This window comes from Aspergillus neoniger (genome assembly GCF_003184625.1).
Source record: "Aspergillus neoniger CBS 115656 unplaced genomic scaffold BO87scaffold_36, whole genome shotgun sequence".
Classification (NCBI taxonomy): Eukaryota; Fungi; Ascomycota; class Eurotiomycetes; order Eurotiales; family Aspergillaceae; genus Aspergillus; species Aspergillus neoniger.
The window spans coordinates 1-12,925 of record NW_020291164.1 but is presented as its reverse complement, the minus strand read 5'-3'; the positions used below and the strand labels follow the sequence as shown (position 1 = coordinate 12,925).

The window sequence follows — 12,925 nt, the reverse complement described above, 5'->3', positions numbered from 1 at the left end:
TGTATGCAGAGATCTCTGGTACTATGTAGTCTTCTAGTTCGCTGTAGCTATGGGGTTCAGCGTGGGTATTGGGTTTGGTTTGGGCACATTCTGTACATGAGTAGGCTTGAATTAGTATAAACTAATTCCGTACTTCTCTAATCAGTGTAATGTTCATCAATTCCTAACACTAATGCGAGTGGCCTATTTATGGAGAGAAATAAGAAAGAAATCTAGATGGCTTTATTTTGAGTAATTCCCCCGGAAGATATCGAAATCGTGTTATCAGATCTATCGTACACGTCGTAAGCGGATCCCCCCACCAAGCAGGGATGCCCATATGCAAAAAGGAAGAAATAAAAAAAGGTCAAGACGCAATACTCCTCATCGAGTAGACTGCCGTCTACGACTTAGCGGGAGGGCATTGAAAGTGCTGGGGCTGGCTCGCCATCCAACGGGATAGCCTGAACAACTGGAACCACGGGTGGAACGGCGTTCTCAACTTCCGGAGGGAAGAATGGATGTAAGGGGTAGATGGGAGCGGCGGAGCGTTCTCCATCGAAGAGAAGCATGTTCTGGAGGGGGTGTTCTCGTGCGCTCAAGACGTTGATCACGTCCTGGGCGAGATAGCCGCCTACACATGCGGCTACAGGGCTCAGTTCACTTCCCAGGTTCTGGAGGAAAGTGCGCAGGAACCCGGCGTCCAGGGTGGTGATGTCGAGCTTGAGTTCCTGGTGACAGTCGCGAGCGTGCTTCGTGAAGAGTTCCAGGTCTTGGTGGGAGAATGTGGGCAGGGCGCCGCCGGATGATTTCTGATATTCCCATAATGCGCGGAGACAGGTGAGGAGAGGTGTTACTTGTTTGCGCTTGCGTGCGATGCGGGTGAACTCCTCGGGAAGTGGCGAGGTGTTGGCGAGGATCAGCGGGGAATACACTTCGCGCTTGGTCACCATTTCGATGACCTTCTCGTTCTCTTTCTTTGTGGTGATGTTTAGGATACTGCGGGTCGGGGTTTCCTGCGTGGCGGATGGGACGTTGGGCTTGGTCCGCTCAATGACGAAATCGTGCGAGATCAGATCGGCGAACATGAAGCCGTAGAATCCGTGCAGTCCGGCGGCATAGAAGGGGCGGTTCGCGATGCGACAGGCCGCATTTATGGTGGTGTAGGTAGCAAAGTCAAGCTCGGTCGCGATGGTAATATCGAATTGGGCGAAGAAGTCGGGCTGTTTGAGGTGGATGTCTTCTGTGTCAATGTGAAGCTGAACACGCGGGTTCATGGCCCGGACAGAGGGCGCTGCCGCTTGCGCGCGCTGCGTTGCGATCAGTATATGGACAAAGCTTGCTAGGAATGGAACAGCGCACGTTTTGACCCAAATGTTCCTGATTTATGAAGAACTGCGCGCCCAAGTCCTCTTCTGTCACCACCTCATGATCAACGATGGTCAAGGAGCCAATGCCTGCCAATACTAGATTCTTCGCAACTTCGTTCGCCAGCGCCTTAAACGTGATGAGGAGGATGTTCGCGGATCGGAGTCTATAGAGAATTTACTGTCAGCTTGATCGGGTTGGTTGGTAAGCATTGTAGTTAGTTGGGAGAGCTCACTTTTCCTGTGCTTTAACTCCCCAGAGGCGGATCTGGCGATCATACAGAGCTATCTCGTCTATTGCGTTCCATGGACAAGTCAAACGTCGGTTTCCATTGGATAGTAGATTTTTATCGGAGATGAGATAATCTTCTTACCAGCGCTGATAGTCTGAGCTGGATCGGGCTGTGGCTCCATTGCGACTGTTCGCGAAAGCTTTCTTTCTGGTCTATGTCGGAGTGCCGGAGAAGAGTGAGGGGAAGAAGTATGGGACACAAGACCGCGAATGGAAAGTAGCGGATAAAGGCGGATCGGCCAGCAGTTGTGGGACTTGCATGTATCTTCGCCGTCGGCAACGGGGTCTTCTTGAAAACGGAATCAGGTGAACGAGTGATTGTACTTATACGAAGAGAGTGAAAGAAGGGAAGCGGAGAGTAGTAATAGGCAGGAGGAGAGCTTACCCCAGCATCATCACGTGCATGGGCCATTGAATGAATGCTTTTGGGGAAATCAACCAAATCAACTTAACTTATCATTTCACCCCCTCATCAATCATCCTCCCAATTTCAACCATCTCGCCTCCTTCTTATCACCCATTCATCAGCCTTCATTTCTTGTTCGAGAGCCTTTCCCATGTCACCGCTGTGGCATTTTTGTGCCTCCCCCTCGTCTGCTTAGCTGCTTTTCTTAATCGTGTCCCTCGTCATTGCCTCATAATCGCGGTATAGTTAGTTACTCGGCCTCCGCTCCCGCTTCCGCTCGCTCACTGCCTCTCCCTCCCGCTGCTCCGAGCCAACTCCCACTGATCACGGAACAACTCACTCTCACAGGATGGTACGTTTGTGAATCTAGCCTTCCCTCCGCTACCAATAGAAACCTTACACGGCCTAAGCATCCACATCCCACCCCGCTTTGCTGCAGCTATTGACTAGCATGTACCACTGTAGTCGGGAAATTACGACTATCCTCCTGCCTCTCGCCGTCCTTCTCGTGGAGCTCGAACCAATGAGCGACAACAACAGCAGCAACAGCAGCAACAGCAGCAGCCTCCGCTGAATCGTTTACAGCATCTCCGGGAGCTATTAACGTCGGAGCGTAACCGCGGTGACCTCGCCTTCGCCCGTGCTGTGGAGACTTTAAACCAAGAGATGGACGATTACCGCTCTTCTCGCTTCTGGGACCGTTCTAGCTTTGAGCAAGCCAGGGCAACCCTCGACCAACATATGCAACAGCTCCAGGAACGAACGAGACAAAGCCGTGCCAATACGGGCAGCTCAGGGCCCCCGGTGCGTCCGCGTCCAGGAGTACCGAGACTGCAGCCTTTGAGTGTTCCAGTGGCGAACCCAGACGAAAGCGCTTCCGATCCCTCACGTTCTGATAGCAGAACTCCAAGGCCCCGAGCTGGTAGGGGTAGCGACCGACCTAATCGTCTGAGGCGGCCCAGAGATTCCAATACTTCCTCTCTCCTAGATACGCCGGTCCCTCACTTAGACTCTCCCACCGCCATGCCTCAACAGGTAGAAGATGAACACCAGTTGGACCGTGCAAGGACGAAACGTCGAAAGCTTGACACAGATGATAATAGAGAAGGATTACAGGGCTTCCGCTACGGTCAATATGGCCAGGTGGTGCCTGGGGCACTCAGGATGGAGTTGACTAGCTGCGATGGGGGAAGATATGAGCCGCATGGCGAGAGCTCATGGCCAGAGAACATTCTTCGCAATGACGCTTCCGTATACTGTACGAAATCTGATCGCTGCAATCTTGTTCTGAAGCACCAGGGGGAGTCTCCGTTCTGCCTGAAGAAGATTGTAATCAAAGCGCCAAAATCAGGCTACAACTCCCCGTACGTTTCAGTTGGGCTAGATACTCTATCTCAGACTATCACTGACAATTTCAAAAGGATCCGGGAAGGCATGGTTTTCGTATCAATGTCATGTGATGAAGTCCTAGCCCGTACAGCTGCTTTCGAAGTGCAATGGGAATCAACTCGGCCCTTCGCGCGGCGTTTACCCGGCGGAATGCAACCATCCCAGGAGTATCTAAATTCATATCGACCTCCGCTGCAAAGCTTAGGTCGGGGCCCAGTTATTGACCCCTCCTCGGATTCAGAATCAGATAGTACTGATGACCCCGGCGCTGTAGAACCTAGTGCTAGCAATGTGCCAGACCCCACGTCTGAATTTCGAGTCACAACCGAGTACAGTGCGCAGTCCGACGTACGTCATGATCGTCTTGACCATATGGACGACGACGACCTGATTTCCCTTACGGATACCGATAGCATGCCCCTAGGGCGGATGGACGAGGACAACACAATATGCTCGGACAGTGAGATGAGCTTAAGCGACGATGATTCAAATGTCAGTACATTTACACGACGTCAGCGAGAGCTATCACGACGGATTCGAGCTATGCGTCGCCGCTATGTCGCAGAGCGAGAGGGCCAACCAAGGCGACGACCATACCTAGCCATGCCAACACCAGGTCTGCGCCCTGAAGGCACACTTGGCTCAGAGTCTCCTCAACTAATGAAACCACATGCTCGCTTTTCCATTGAGCGCAATAAAAGCATGGTCAGCATCAAATTCGATCCCCCTCCGTACGTTCCTTCCCGTCATGCTTCTCTCAATAGGTATACATCAATCCCTAACCATCCACTACAGCTCAGGACGATATATCCTCATCAAACTATGGAGTCCTCACAGCGGCAAAAACATAGACATCCAAAGCATCATCGCCTACGGCTACGCCGGGACCAGATTCTTCCCTGCTTTGAGTTTCAGGTAAACCAAACCAGTGGGATTTCTCCTTTTTCTCCTCCCCCCTCTTCCTTCTTCTGAACCAAATCATACCAGAATGTTCTCTGGGCCTGCTACTGTAGATTTCACTTGCATACAATAATACAGCAAACCAGCACAACTAGACGAATGCACATTGCGAAACCTCGGAACGGAACTGCACGGAATGGAACATAATGCTTGGTGTATATGGAGTATGGCGTCCATTGACTATCATCTCATGGTGTCTTTCTTAACTTTCTCTTTTTATCTTTTCGAGTGCTCAAACCGGGCTGCTAACACGAACTCACCATCCCTGAAATTACTGGTCATTGCTTGATGCCTTCTCTCATCACCTCACATGCTGAATTACTTCATGACCCATTAACCCAAGAACCCATTGCATGTCCTCATCTGACCATTCTCAAATAACAAATGGACATCATATTATTCTTTAGGTAGTAAAATATTCCATCGAAATGGAATGCCTAGAATGTACCTACTATCTATCTATCTTACTATCACACCTCCGATCATATTTCAGAAATTGTAAATTTGAAAAAGAAATGGCTATTTATCACTCAATACATCAATCGTCAAAGGCCATGAACAGAAAAACACAGGAAGGAGGTCAAGATCACTCAATCCAGCAGAAGTAAAATACAAGCAAAGTCATCATCCAACGAAACCCAGACTAGCATTGCGCCCTTTTCCGCGTGGAGTAAATCACAGTAAGAAGGAAGGAAAGTGAGAGATCAGCTCTTGTATACTGAGCCGTCATGTGAAATGAGTGACGAAGGTAGGAAAGTGTGATTAGGCATGAAAGACCCTGTCTGGGGTAGATCAGAGTGTCATGATTTGAGAGAAACCAGGCCCAAGATGCTATTAACGCATGGAACGAATATGCACGTATGTCGAGTCCTATACCAGAAGGACGACCGGGTAGGCCAGCCAAAGGCAGGTAGGTATTTAGCAAGTTGGGGGTTTCCATAGACGTTGGTTGTCGTTATTAGCTGTTCCTGGAATGAACCAGGCCAGAACAATGAAAACGAGGGGAAGGTATTAAAATGAGCGTAGGAAAAGGAGGCGCCAGGAAGAATGGCATCCCGACGACAATAACCTGAGAATCGTCGGCAGACCGAAACATATGTACAAAGACGGGCCTCGGTCATCTGCAGCCACAGCGTGAAGTGAAACAAAATATGAAAAATTAGCAGGATCAACCCGCTATTAGATTTGTACGATCGTCAACCTGCACAGACAGCATTGCTGCAGGTCAACGTATCTCGAATCGATGCTGTCATTTCTCGTCTCTCGTGCAAAGATCGTCGAACGCCGAGCTTTCCTCTGAAATAGACGTAAATAGTGATCAAGCCAAATAGTACTCCGGGAAAAAAAGATCCAACTCCGCCCATAAGCAAAGAAAACGGGTTTTTTTCTTTCCAAGAACGAAATTCAAATGGATATGTGAAGGTAAATTATATGACGACGACATCTCCCTCAGCATCCGCTGGGTCAGAGACCATCATATCACCATATTTACCAACAGTCATGAGCATCGAATCATCGTCAAGGTCAATGGCGCTATCATCATTGTTGGGAGCCTGGAAACCAGTCATGCTATCGGAAACACCGCTAGGCTTCTCGTTTTCCAATGTGTTCTGGTTCGATTCGGCTTCCATCTGCGAGCGATGCATTGGTGTCTGCGTTTGTGTAAGACTCTCCGCTGATGTTGGACTGGCGGCCGACCTTGTCCTCGAATGAGCGGCATGTTGGGACTCATTCTTGTCCGGCACTGGGCAGTTAGACGGTTTCATGAGGAAGCTGGTTGGCCCCTGCTGGTTGGAGCTCAGGGTTGCGTAGTGCAAGGTGCTTGGGGTGTAACGCATAAATCCTCCTTTTTCGGCCTGCCATAGCATCATTTCATGGAAGAAAACCTTGGTCATCCACCAGGCGCTGAAACTCTGGGCACCACCTAGAGTCAACCGTCGTAGTATGCAATCCCATAAAGCATCGACTTTCTCGATGATACACTGCGTACTATGATGGGGGAATACGGAAGGTAGGTTGAGGATGAATGATATCCACTTGTCTGGAAAGTTGTAGTCATCTCCCGCAGCCGACTCCACGGGGTACTTGTGTGCCTGGATGTCTTCATCGGTATCTGGCCGGGTGTAGAACGGGAGGGCAGCAGAAGGATTCATGTCCGCAACAGGAGTAAGCAAAGCCCGAACATCGTGCTTCAATACCAGTGCTGTTGCAAGTTCGGAACAGCGTGGGATATTCGCCTTCACGATCATCTCCTGGGGATCCACCAAGGTTTTGAAGTCGAACCACATCTGATTTCTGTTGTCGGGATGGCACAACCAAGCCGCAGCCGCGTTCGCAGATTGATTCACATCGAGCATGTGCTTCAGAAGGTTGCAGAAGATATGAGCCGGAATTAATCTTGCCTCCGATACATGCAGTGGCTGAGACTTGAATGTATCGGCAATATGGGCTGTAAGTTTCTGAGAGATCGAGCTGAAAGCATCCAACACGAGCTTGGGAACCACCTGCGTAGTAAGGGGCGCAACGAAAGCGATCATTTTCTGGTACATTATCCAGTCACATTCCTTGATCCACGGAGCAAGATTCGGGTGGGTTAGGAGTTTCTGGACTGGTACGGTCAAAGTTCCATGGAAGGCGGAGAAATATCGTAGCATGTTTCTTTCCTTGCAGTATCTGAAACTGTCGATGACGGAGATGCAGTGTGAACGGTAGAGAGCCGCAAGAGCCGCAGCAATCTTCGAATCCGTATTGGCTGGCAGATAGTCACTGATATCAGGAAGCTGCAGAGATTCGTTGTCCATTGGGGGAGAGTCGGAAGACGGTAGGTGAAGCATTTGGTGTATCAACTTTCCTGATGTGCTTGCCATATTGTCAAGTCTGATGGATGAACCAGTGTGAGACTCAGATGAAGATTGGCAGTCACATCCCGAAGTAGATGGGGTTGCAGTGAACTTTGGTGCAAAAGATGTCGTAGGCGAAGGGAATACAGCAGTATCTGCAGGAGGCTGTGGCGCAACACTAACACTGTGATCTATGTAAGTACTTGAATCCGTGAATGAGTCCATCACGTGACGCACCTCTTCTGCATCATGTCATCAACTTTGCTTTCAGTGAAATTTGCTGCGCTGTTCGTGTTCGATGGCAACTGTGGATTGAGCGGTGGTGGCTTCTGCTGCTTCTCCTCAATAACAGTGAGGTCCACATAGTGATACTTCGATTCGCCCCGCACACCAAGTCTTCTAGTCTGCACATTTGGGAAGATAATGCGCACAAGCTTGCCGAAGGAAGCAGGGTTCAGAACTGATACTCGTTCTGTTCCACACTTCTCTGCATAGCAGCAGTACACGCGATCGCGGCGCACTGAGCCGCTGCTCTTGCGGCAGTTCTCCTTCAGCCTAGACTGTTGTGAGCGAACATTCCTATGCATGGAACTGCAATGAACAAGCCTTACCAAATCATCGCAAAGACTTGTTTGACTTTCTCAGCCTTGCCTCCAGCCCCTTCATGCTTCAAGACCTCGGCTGCCATTTGCTTCAGCGAATACCCTTCATATTGACGGAGCAGTTTGCGCAATTCGTTATCGTTGGCTAGCGACGAGCTGGACCCCTTCTTCTTCTTCGCCCCAGCCTCGGAGATATCATTTTCTTCCAGGACATGCTCAGGCACATGGTTCTCAATTCCACTGTCATACATAGCTGTGTATTGGGGCATCGGCACGCCCGCCAATCCATGGCTTGATAGACCAGAAGGGATGGAGTGATGTGACATATGGTGACTATGCATTGCATGGCTTGGAAATTCCTCTGCCCTGGGCATGACAGCATGGTGAGCATCCTGCATGGTCGGGTCGAGGGACGCTCCGTTCACCGGGTGCGACAACTGTTGGCCAAATCGCATGATGATATCCTCCGGGTTACCGCCGAAAACATTGTGACCAGCAGTGGGTTGGGTGGGCAGGAACTGGGAAAAGCCATCGGCAAGCTGTTGGTCCTGGGTCTGCTGGGTCGTGTTGGAGTGGATGCTAGCCGTCGAGCCTCTGGACCGCGGGCGACGACTGTTCCGGGACACTACCGTTTCGGAGCGTGATCTCATGAGATCAGCCGTCCCAGGGCGACTGTGAGTTGCTACTATCTGGGTTGCTTGGGAAGCAGCACTCGATGATTGGGAGGCCGCTCGGGCTGCGGTTCCTGCAAGTTAGCCGGCAGTCCAACGTACAGCAGATGGAGAGGGAAGGCAATCAAGGTCTCCAGGTGCGGAGAAGGTCAGATGGAAGCAGACACGTCGCCTGCAGGAAGGAAGGCAGCTTCTTACCCATCTCAGGAGGCATCTCTTTCTCTTTTAGGATCTGCTACACTGTGCAGTGTCTGTCTGGGTTTCCTTGTTGCTGGGTGAGAGGCGATCGGTAACCACGGGCAATAGCGTCTGTTTTGATCCTTCACGGAGCCACCCTCGACCGCACGAGGTCCACACCGCAAGAAGGACAGCAAGAACGTGAACCAACGGAGCTAGAAGTTGATGAGTTGTCGTCAAGGCATCAAGAGGGGTTGTCGAGCTGAAACAGGCTGGCTATGGAAGGCTCATAGCGACAGTGTCCAGAAGGTCGAAGTGTGGTGTTCGAAGGAGGATAAACAGAGAAATTGGTTCCTCAAGCAACGACCGGGCGCTTGTTTGGGTCACGCATCACGTGGTGCTTACCTAACTGACATTCCTCGTCACAAACAAACAAGTAACTAACAAGTATGTACTCCCGACCTCGTCGTGTTCCCCCCATTTAGATAGAGATAGGTACCCTTATAACAACTATCTACTGGCTTCTAAACTAGGGGTAGCTACACTAACATTCTTATCTCTATAATAGCCATTATTATACCCTTTTGCGGCAACATGTTCTGCTTGACCGACCTGTGTTCACAACTATGACGACCCATCGTCGGTCACTTCAGCCGCATTTAGATTATCTAAGCTAAGCCCCGTGACTTCATCGGCCACGTCTAGTCTAGTCTCAACACTAAACAACAGACTTCCGGTTTATACTTCCATCTCCACTTGAATCATACTATTTCAACCACAATGTCAATCCTTTTTTTCCTCAACCCATTCATGCATCTACCAAACTATAATAGAAAAACAGCGAGATAAAGATGGAAATGATCAATTCGTCTATAAATCTAACTGGTATCGCTTGCAAAACAGTGGTATCGCCAAATGCCGCTAAAAGAAAACCCGAATCAAGAATGTGTGGAGAAGAATCAAACATCTACTTCACCAGTCCCACTACACCATTTTTAAACCCTTTTCCTCCCTAGTTTCCGTTGGCTTTGGCCTTGAGTCTCCTTTCACGGGCATGTCGCCAGCCAGGGCCCCATCGATCTTCGACATACAGCAACGGAGTCATCACGAGGGTAATGCCGGCAAGCAAGAGGAAAGTATAACCCGGATTCAAGGCGTCAAGGATAGGCTGCACGACAGCCACACCGCCAGCTCCAAGCAGGCACCGCATCAGATTGTTCACTGCTGTCGCACTGGCGCTAGCACCTGGGTAAAGATCAATGACCAGAGCGCTGTTGATAGTGAAAAGCCCTGTTGAGCAGAACGCAATGAAGTACTGCAGAATGATAGGAACCGCCAGGTGTGTCCGCAGAGACACACCGTACAGAGCAACGGTCACGATGAAGATGGCAATCACCCACCAGGTATTGCGCATCCGGGCAATCTCAATGGGGAAGTCGGGGTGTGATTTCAGATTGACACGTGTGCCTGCCGGGTAGCCGTGTTTCTCGCAATATTCGCGTTCGGTAAGGCGGTGGTTGTAATCCATGAGATAGCCGACCAGATAAGAGCCAGACATGCACCCGAAGCCTATCGATGCATGAGCGATCATTCAAACCAAGTGTCAGAGAGGATCATATTACTTACCATTGCCCAGGAAAGTAAGTCCAATATCCAGGGATGACAGGCCGTACACTTCGCTGAAGAGGTCGGTGGTACTGGATGTCACCATACTCCACACTGTGTACACGATACTTCCAAAGAACAGAGTGATGAAAACGTCCTTTTCGACGAGGAATGTCAAAGGAGCGAAAACCGATTTCCAGCTGCTTTGGGTCTTCTTCGCTTCCGGTTGCGCTCCCTCAACAACCCCCTTCTGGCCGGTGATCGAGTAGATGAAGGGTTTATGGATGCCATTAAGCTTCACAGTTCCATTTCCAGCAATTGGCCTCAATGTCTCCGGGAGGAGCACCAGAATGGACAGGAGACTCACGCCCCCGGCAATCGTGAGGAACCAAAAGATAGATCGATATCCGAGATACTGGGTGAAGATGCCGCCGAAAACCGGCCCGATTCCTTGTCCAAGCATGCGAACTTGATTCTGTCAGCTTAGCCATCCAGCAAGCAAAGGGGGTATTCTTACCTCCACCGAAGATACCCACCAAGCTACCTCTTTCTTCCGAGTTTGTGATATCACCAATCACTCCGGCTCCTAATCATGGTTAGCAAGATGCTATGATAGGCTGTGAGGTCACTCTTACCGATTGAGATGGTGGCCGCGCTACCAGCAGCCTGCAAGGCTCGGAAGGCCATGAGCTCACCATAATTCTTAGATTCGGCAAGAGCGATATTGGCTACGAGGTAAACGACGAATGTTCCAATAAAGACAGGCCGTCTACCCGTGGCGTCTGACATGGAACCCCAGAAGCTAGGGGCGAGGCCTTGGACGATCATGTACACGGTGATGGTGAGAGTTGCGAGAGACATGCTGATGTTGAGGGACTATCATGATACAGTCAATATGCCGGGTCCAGGAAGGCATGGAACCAAGGTACTCACTTTTGAGACATCATCCAGGGCGGGGAAGTAAATGTTCGACGAAAGCGGGGAAAATATGGCGGCGAGGGAGACGATGCAAACCATTTGCAGCTTGCGAGACCGTGTGAAGATATGATGCGGTGGCTTCTCGGACGACTGAGCCTCGAGGGTCGAGGGCTCCGGAGAGAGAGATCCCTTGTCGGAGTCATTGTCTCTAGGGGTGACCTGTGGTACAGGGACCTTTTCAAGGTCTGATCTTGATGAAGATGTGGTTGAAGACATGATTGTTGATATGACTCGGGGCCAGCCTCGAAGCACGTTGGCAATCTGTGAACCACCTTGGGGAGGAATATCAAAGCTGAGATTGCAAGCCCGGAAGTGCGAGGCCAATGCACTTTATGTTCCGGAGTTTTGGAATTGATCTGGCACTGGGCCAAAACATCTTCGAAAACTCGATTAGAAAGCAGATGCAGGATTGCTCCACTGCGGAGCATCTTGGACAGACGGGGGGCTATCCATCATCCATGACCTTCCTAAAGAGGGTAAATGTGGGTGGCAAGAGCCGGTGTTATCGCCAAGGTATGAACGGAGACGTGGGTTTAGGAGTATCTCTTCGGCCGGTCTTACTTGGCGACCAGTAGTCTAGGTCACATCCGAGAGAGTCCAAGCCGTCGGGCAGCCGACGAAGAAACAGAAACAGAAAAAAAATTAAAAAGGGCGAAAGGGCGGAGCTACCAAGATCTGCATACATGACGTGGGCCCGGCGTGGTGATGAAATTCCAGAACGAGCATGCTTTCCAGGCCATCCTGGACTACGACTAGCGCCTGCACCTCGAGAGCTGACGGATTTAGTCAACTTAGCATACAGATTTCCAGCGAATGGTGTGTGTGAAGGACCGGGCACGCCTGTCATGCGCAAGGGCCTAGATGGAAGCGGAGCCCGTGATAAGGGAGCTGAGCAGGCTATTCAGTGGCGCCGTGGCGGAGCGTTGGGCTACATGGTATGGAGTAGATAGGCCGTCGACTCTTCTCAGCCAACATCTCCCACATGTGTTGACGGAGAAGGCTGTCTCCCACGCAGAAGCTAAGCGTGATCAACACGGAGAGGCCCGATGCAACGCGAGACGGCAAGGCAAGTCATCAATTGACGACTCAGGGCGCCAGGGTCCCTATCCCCCCCTTTAGAAGGAGTAGTTGTAGGAAACAGGGAGCACGCACGCGCGCCAGTATGAGCAATCTGAGATCAGCCTGATTGGCGAACTGCTCAGGTGTAGTGGGTTGCTATGGATCTCGGGGATCTACATCAGGCCCATACGCACTAAGAAGGGGGGGGGTTGTGGAAGGATGATTGCATGGGAGGCGAGGACCAAAAAAATCGAGTGCGACGCCCAGACAACGAGTTTTCTTGGGATGGATCCCTGACAAGCTGGCCAGCCTCGCTGGGCTGGTTCCACCGTGGCTGCAGATTGCGGAATTGGGGGTGGAGTGAAGCTATACCAAGACACCTTGAGGGAGCTCTCCCACGGGAGAATCGCTAACCACAACTCCACAGCCAATGAGCACCTGATCGGGTCAGTGCGGGAGGTCTACGTAACAGATGGTAAGCTTAAATATGAGACAAGTAGAAATTGCCATCAGGGGTGGTGGATAGGGTGAAAAAGGAGTAGTTGCGCAAACAGGATGATAGTAGAAGTGAAGCAAAGAAACTACAGGATGGGGGGGGGG

At 50.7% G+C, this 12,925-nt stretch overlaps 5 protein-coding genes across 5 annotated transcripts; 2 read left to right on the top strand and 3 right to left on the bottom strand.

The window, feature by feature from the left end:
- Positions 1-192: 192 nt before the first annotated feature.
- Positions 193-1,962, bottom strand: BO87DRAFT_379747 (E1 ubiquitin-activating protein AOS1). Its single transcript, XM_025624132.1, has 4 exons — positions 1,721-1,962; positions 1,583-1,640; positions 1,342-1,513; positions 193-1,289 (listed from the first exon to the last, which is right to left on the bottom strand). The coding sequence occupies exons 1-4, from the start codon at positions 1,758-1,760 to the stop codon at positions 390-392; spliced, it is 1,170 nt and encodes a 389-aa protein (XP_025475948.1). The 5' UTR covers positions 1,761-1,962; the 3' UTR covers positions 193-389.
- A 149-nt stretch (positions 1,963-2,111) lies between these two features.
- Positions 2,112-4,791, top strand: BO87DRAFT_366791 (uncharacterized protein). The gene is made up of 3 exons (XM_025621854.1): positions 2,112-2,396; positions 2,510-4,164; positions 4,229-4,791. The coding sequence occupies exons 1-3, from the start codon at positions 2,394-2,396 to the stop codon at positions 4,350-4,352; spliced, it is 1,782 nt and encodes a 593-aa protein (XP_025475947.1). The 5' UTR covers positions 2,112-2,393; the 3' UTR covers positions 4,353-4,791.
- An 876-nt stretch (positions 4,792-5,667) lies between these two features.
- BO87DRAFT_151762 (RFX family transcription factor) lies at positions 5,668-8,814 on the bottom strand. Its single transcript, XM_025618183.1, has 4 exons — positions 8,705-8,814; positions 7,845-8,571; positions 7,471-7,788; positions 5,668-7,417 (listed from the first exon to the last, which is right to left on the bottom strand). Exons 1-4 carry the CDS (start codon positions 8,718-8,720, stop codon positions 5,821-5,823), a joined length of 2,658 nt encoding a protein of 885 aa, XP_025475946.1. The 5' UTR covers positions 8,721-8,814; the 3' UTR covers positions 5,668-5,820.
- Positions 8,815-9,452: 638 nt separating this feature from the next.
- BO87DRAFT_342491 (florfenicol exporter) lies at positions 9,453-11,913 on the bottom strand. The gene is made up of 5 exons (XM_025620742.1): positions 11,222-11,913; positions 10,924-11,164; positions 10,821-10,874; positions 10,310-10,738; positions 9,453-10,252 (listed from the first exon to the last, which is right to left on the bottom strand). Exons 1-5 carry the CDS (start codon positions 11,480-11,482, stop codon positions 9,696-9,698), a joined length of 1,542 nt encoding a protein of 513 aa, XP_025475945.1. The 5' UTR covers positions 11,483-11,913; the 3' UTR covers positions 9,453-9,695.
- A 36-nt stretch (positions 11,914-11,949) lies between these two features.
- BO87DRAFT_342490 (uncharacterized protein) lies at positions 11,950-12,859 on the top strand (the record flags this gene model as incomplete). Its single annotated transcript, XM_025620741.1, has 2 exons — positions 11,950-12,201; positions 12,635-12,859. 2 exons carry the CDS (start codon positions 11,950-11,952, stop codon positions 12,854-12,856), a joined length of 474 nt encoding a protein of 157 aa, XP_025475944.1.
- Positions 12,860-12,925: the final 66 nt, after the last annotated feature.

Bases quoted from the DNA above. Each gene is read 5' to 3' on its own strand.
- BO87DRAFT_379747 (XM_025624132.1), bottom strand. From the start codon at position 1,760: ATGGAGCCACAGCCCGATCCAGCTCAGACTATCAGCGCTG. The intron at 1,641-1,720 runs GTAAGAAGATTA...GGAACGCAATAG, and splicing joins AGCTCAGACTATCAGCGCTG to ACGAGATAGCTCTGTATGAT. The intron at 1,290-1,341 runs GTGCGCTGTTCC...ATCGCAACGCAG, and splicing joins AGGAACATTTGGGTCAAAAC to CGCGCGCAAGCGGCAGCGCC.
- BO87DRAFT_366791 (XM_025621854.1), top strand. The intron at 4,165-4,228 runs GTACGTTCCTTC...CATCCACTACAG, and splicing joins ATCAAATTCGATCCCCCTCC to CTCAGGACGATATATCCTCA.
- BO87DRAFT_151762 (XM_025618183.1), bottom strand. The intron at 7,789-7,844 runs GTAAGGCTTGTT...ACAACAGTCTAG, and splicing joins CAAGTCTTTGCGATGATTTG to GCTGAAGGAGAACTGCCGCA. The intron at 7,418-7,470 runs GTGCGTCACGTG...CATAGATCACAG, and splicing joins GATGACATGATGCAGAAGAG to TGTTAGTGTTGCGCCACAGC.
- BO87DRAFT_342491 (XM_025620742.1), bottom strand. From the start codon at position 11,482: ATGTCTTCAACCACATCTTCATCAAGATCAGACCTTGAAAAGGTCCCT. The intron at 11,165-11,221 runs GTGAGTACCTTG...GTATCATGATAG, and splicing joins CCCTGGATGATGTCTCAAAA to TCCCTCAACATCAGCATGTC. The intron at 10,739-10,820 runs GTATCTTCGGTG...TGCTTGGACAAG, and splicing joins AGAAAGAGGTAGCTTGGTGG to GAATCGGGCCGGTTTTCGGC.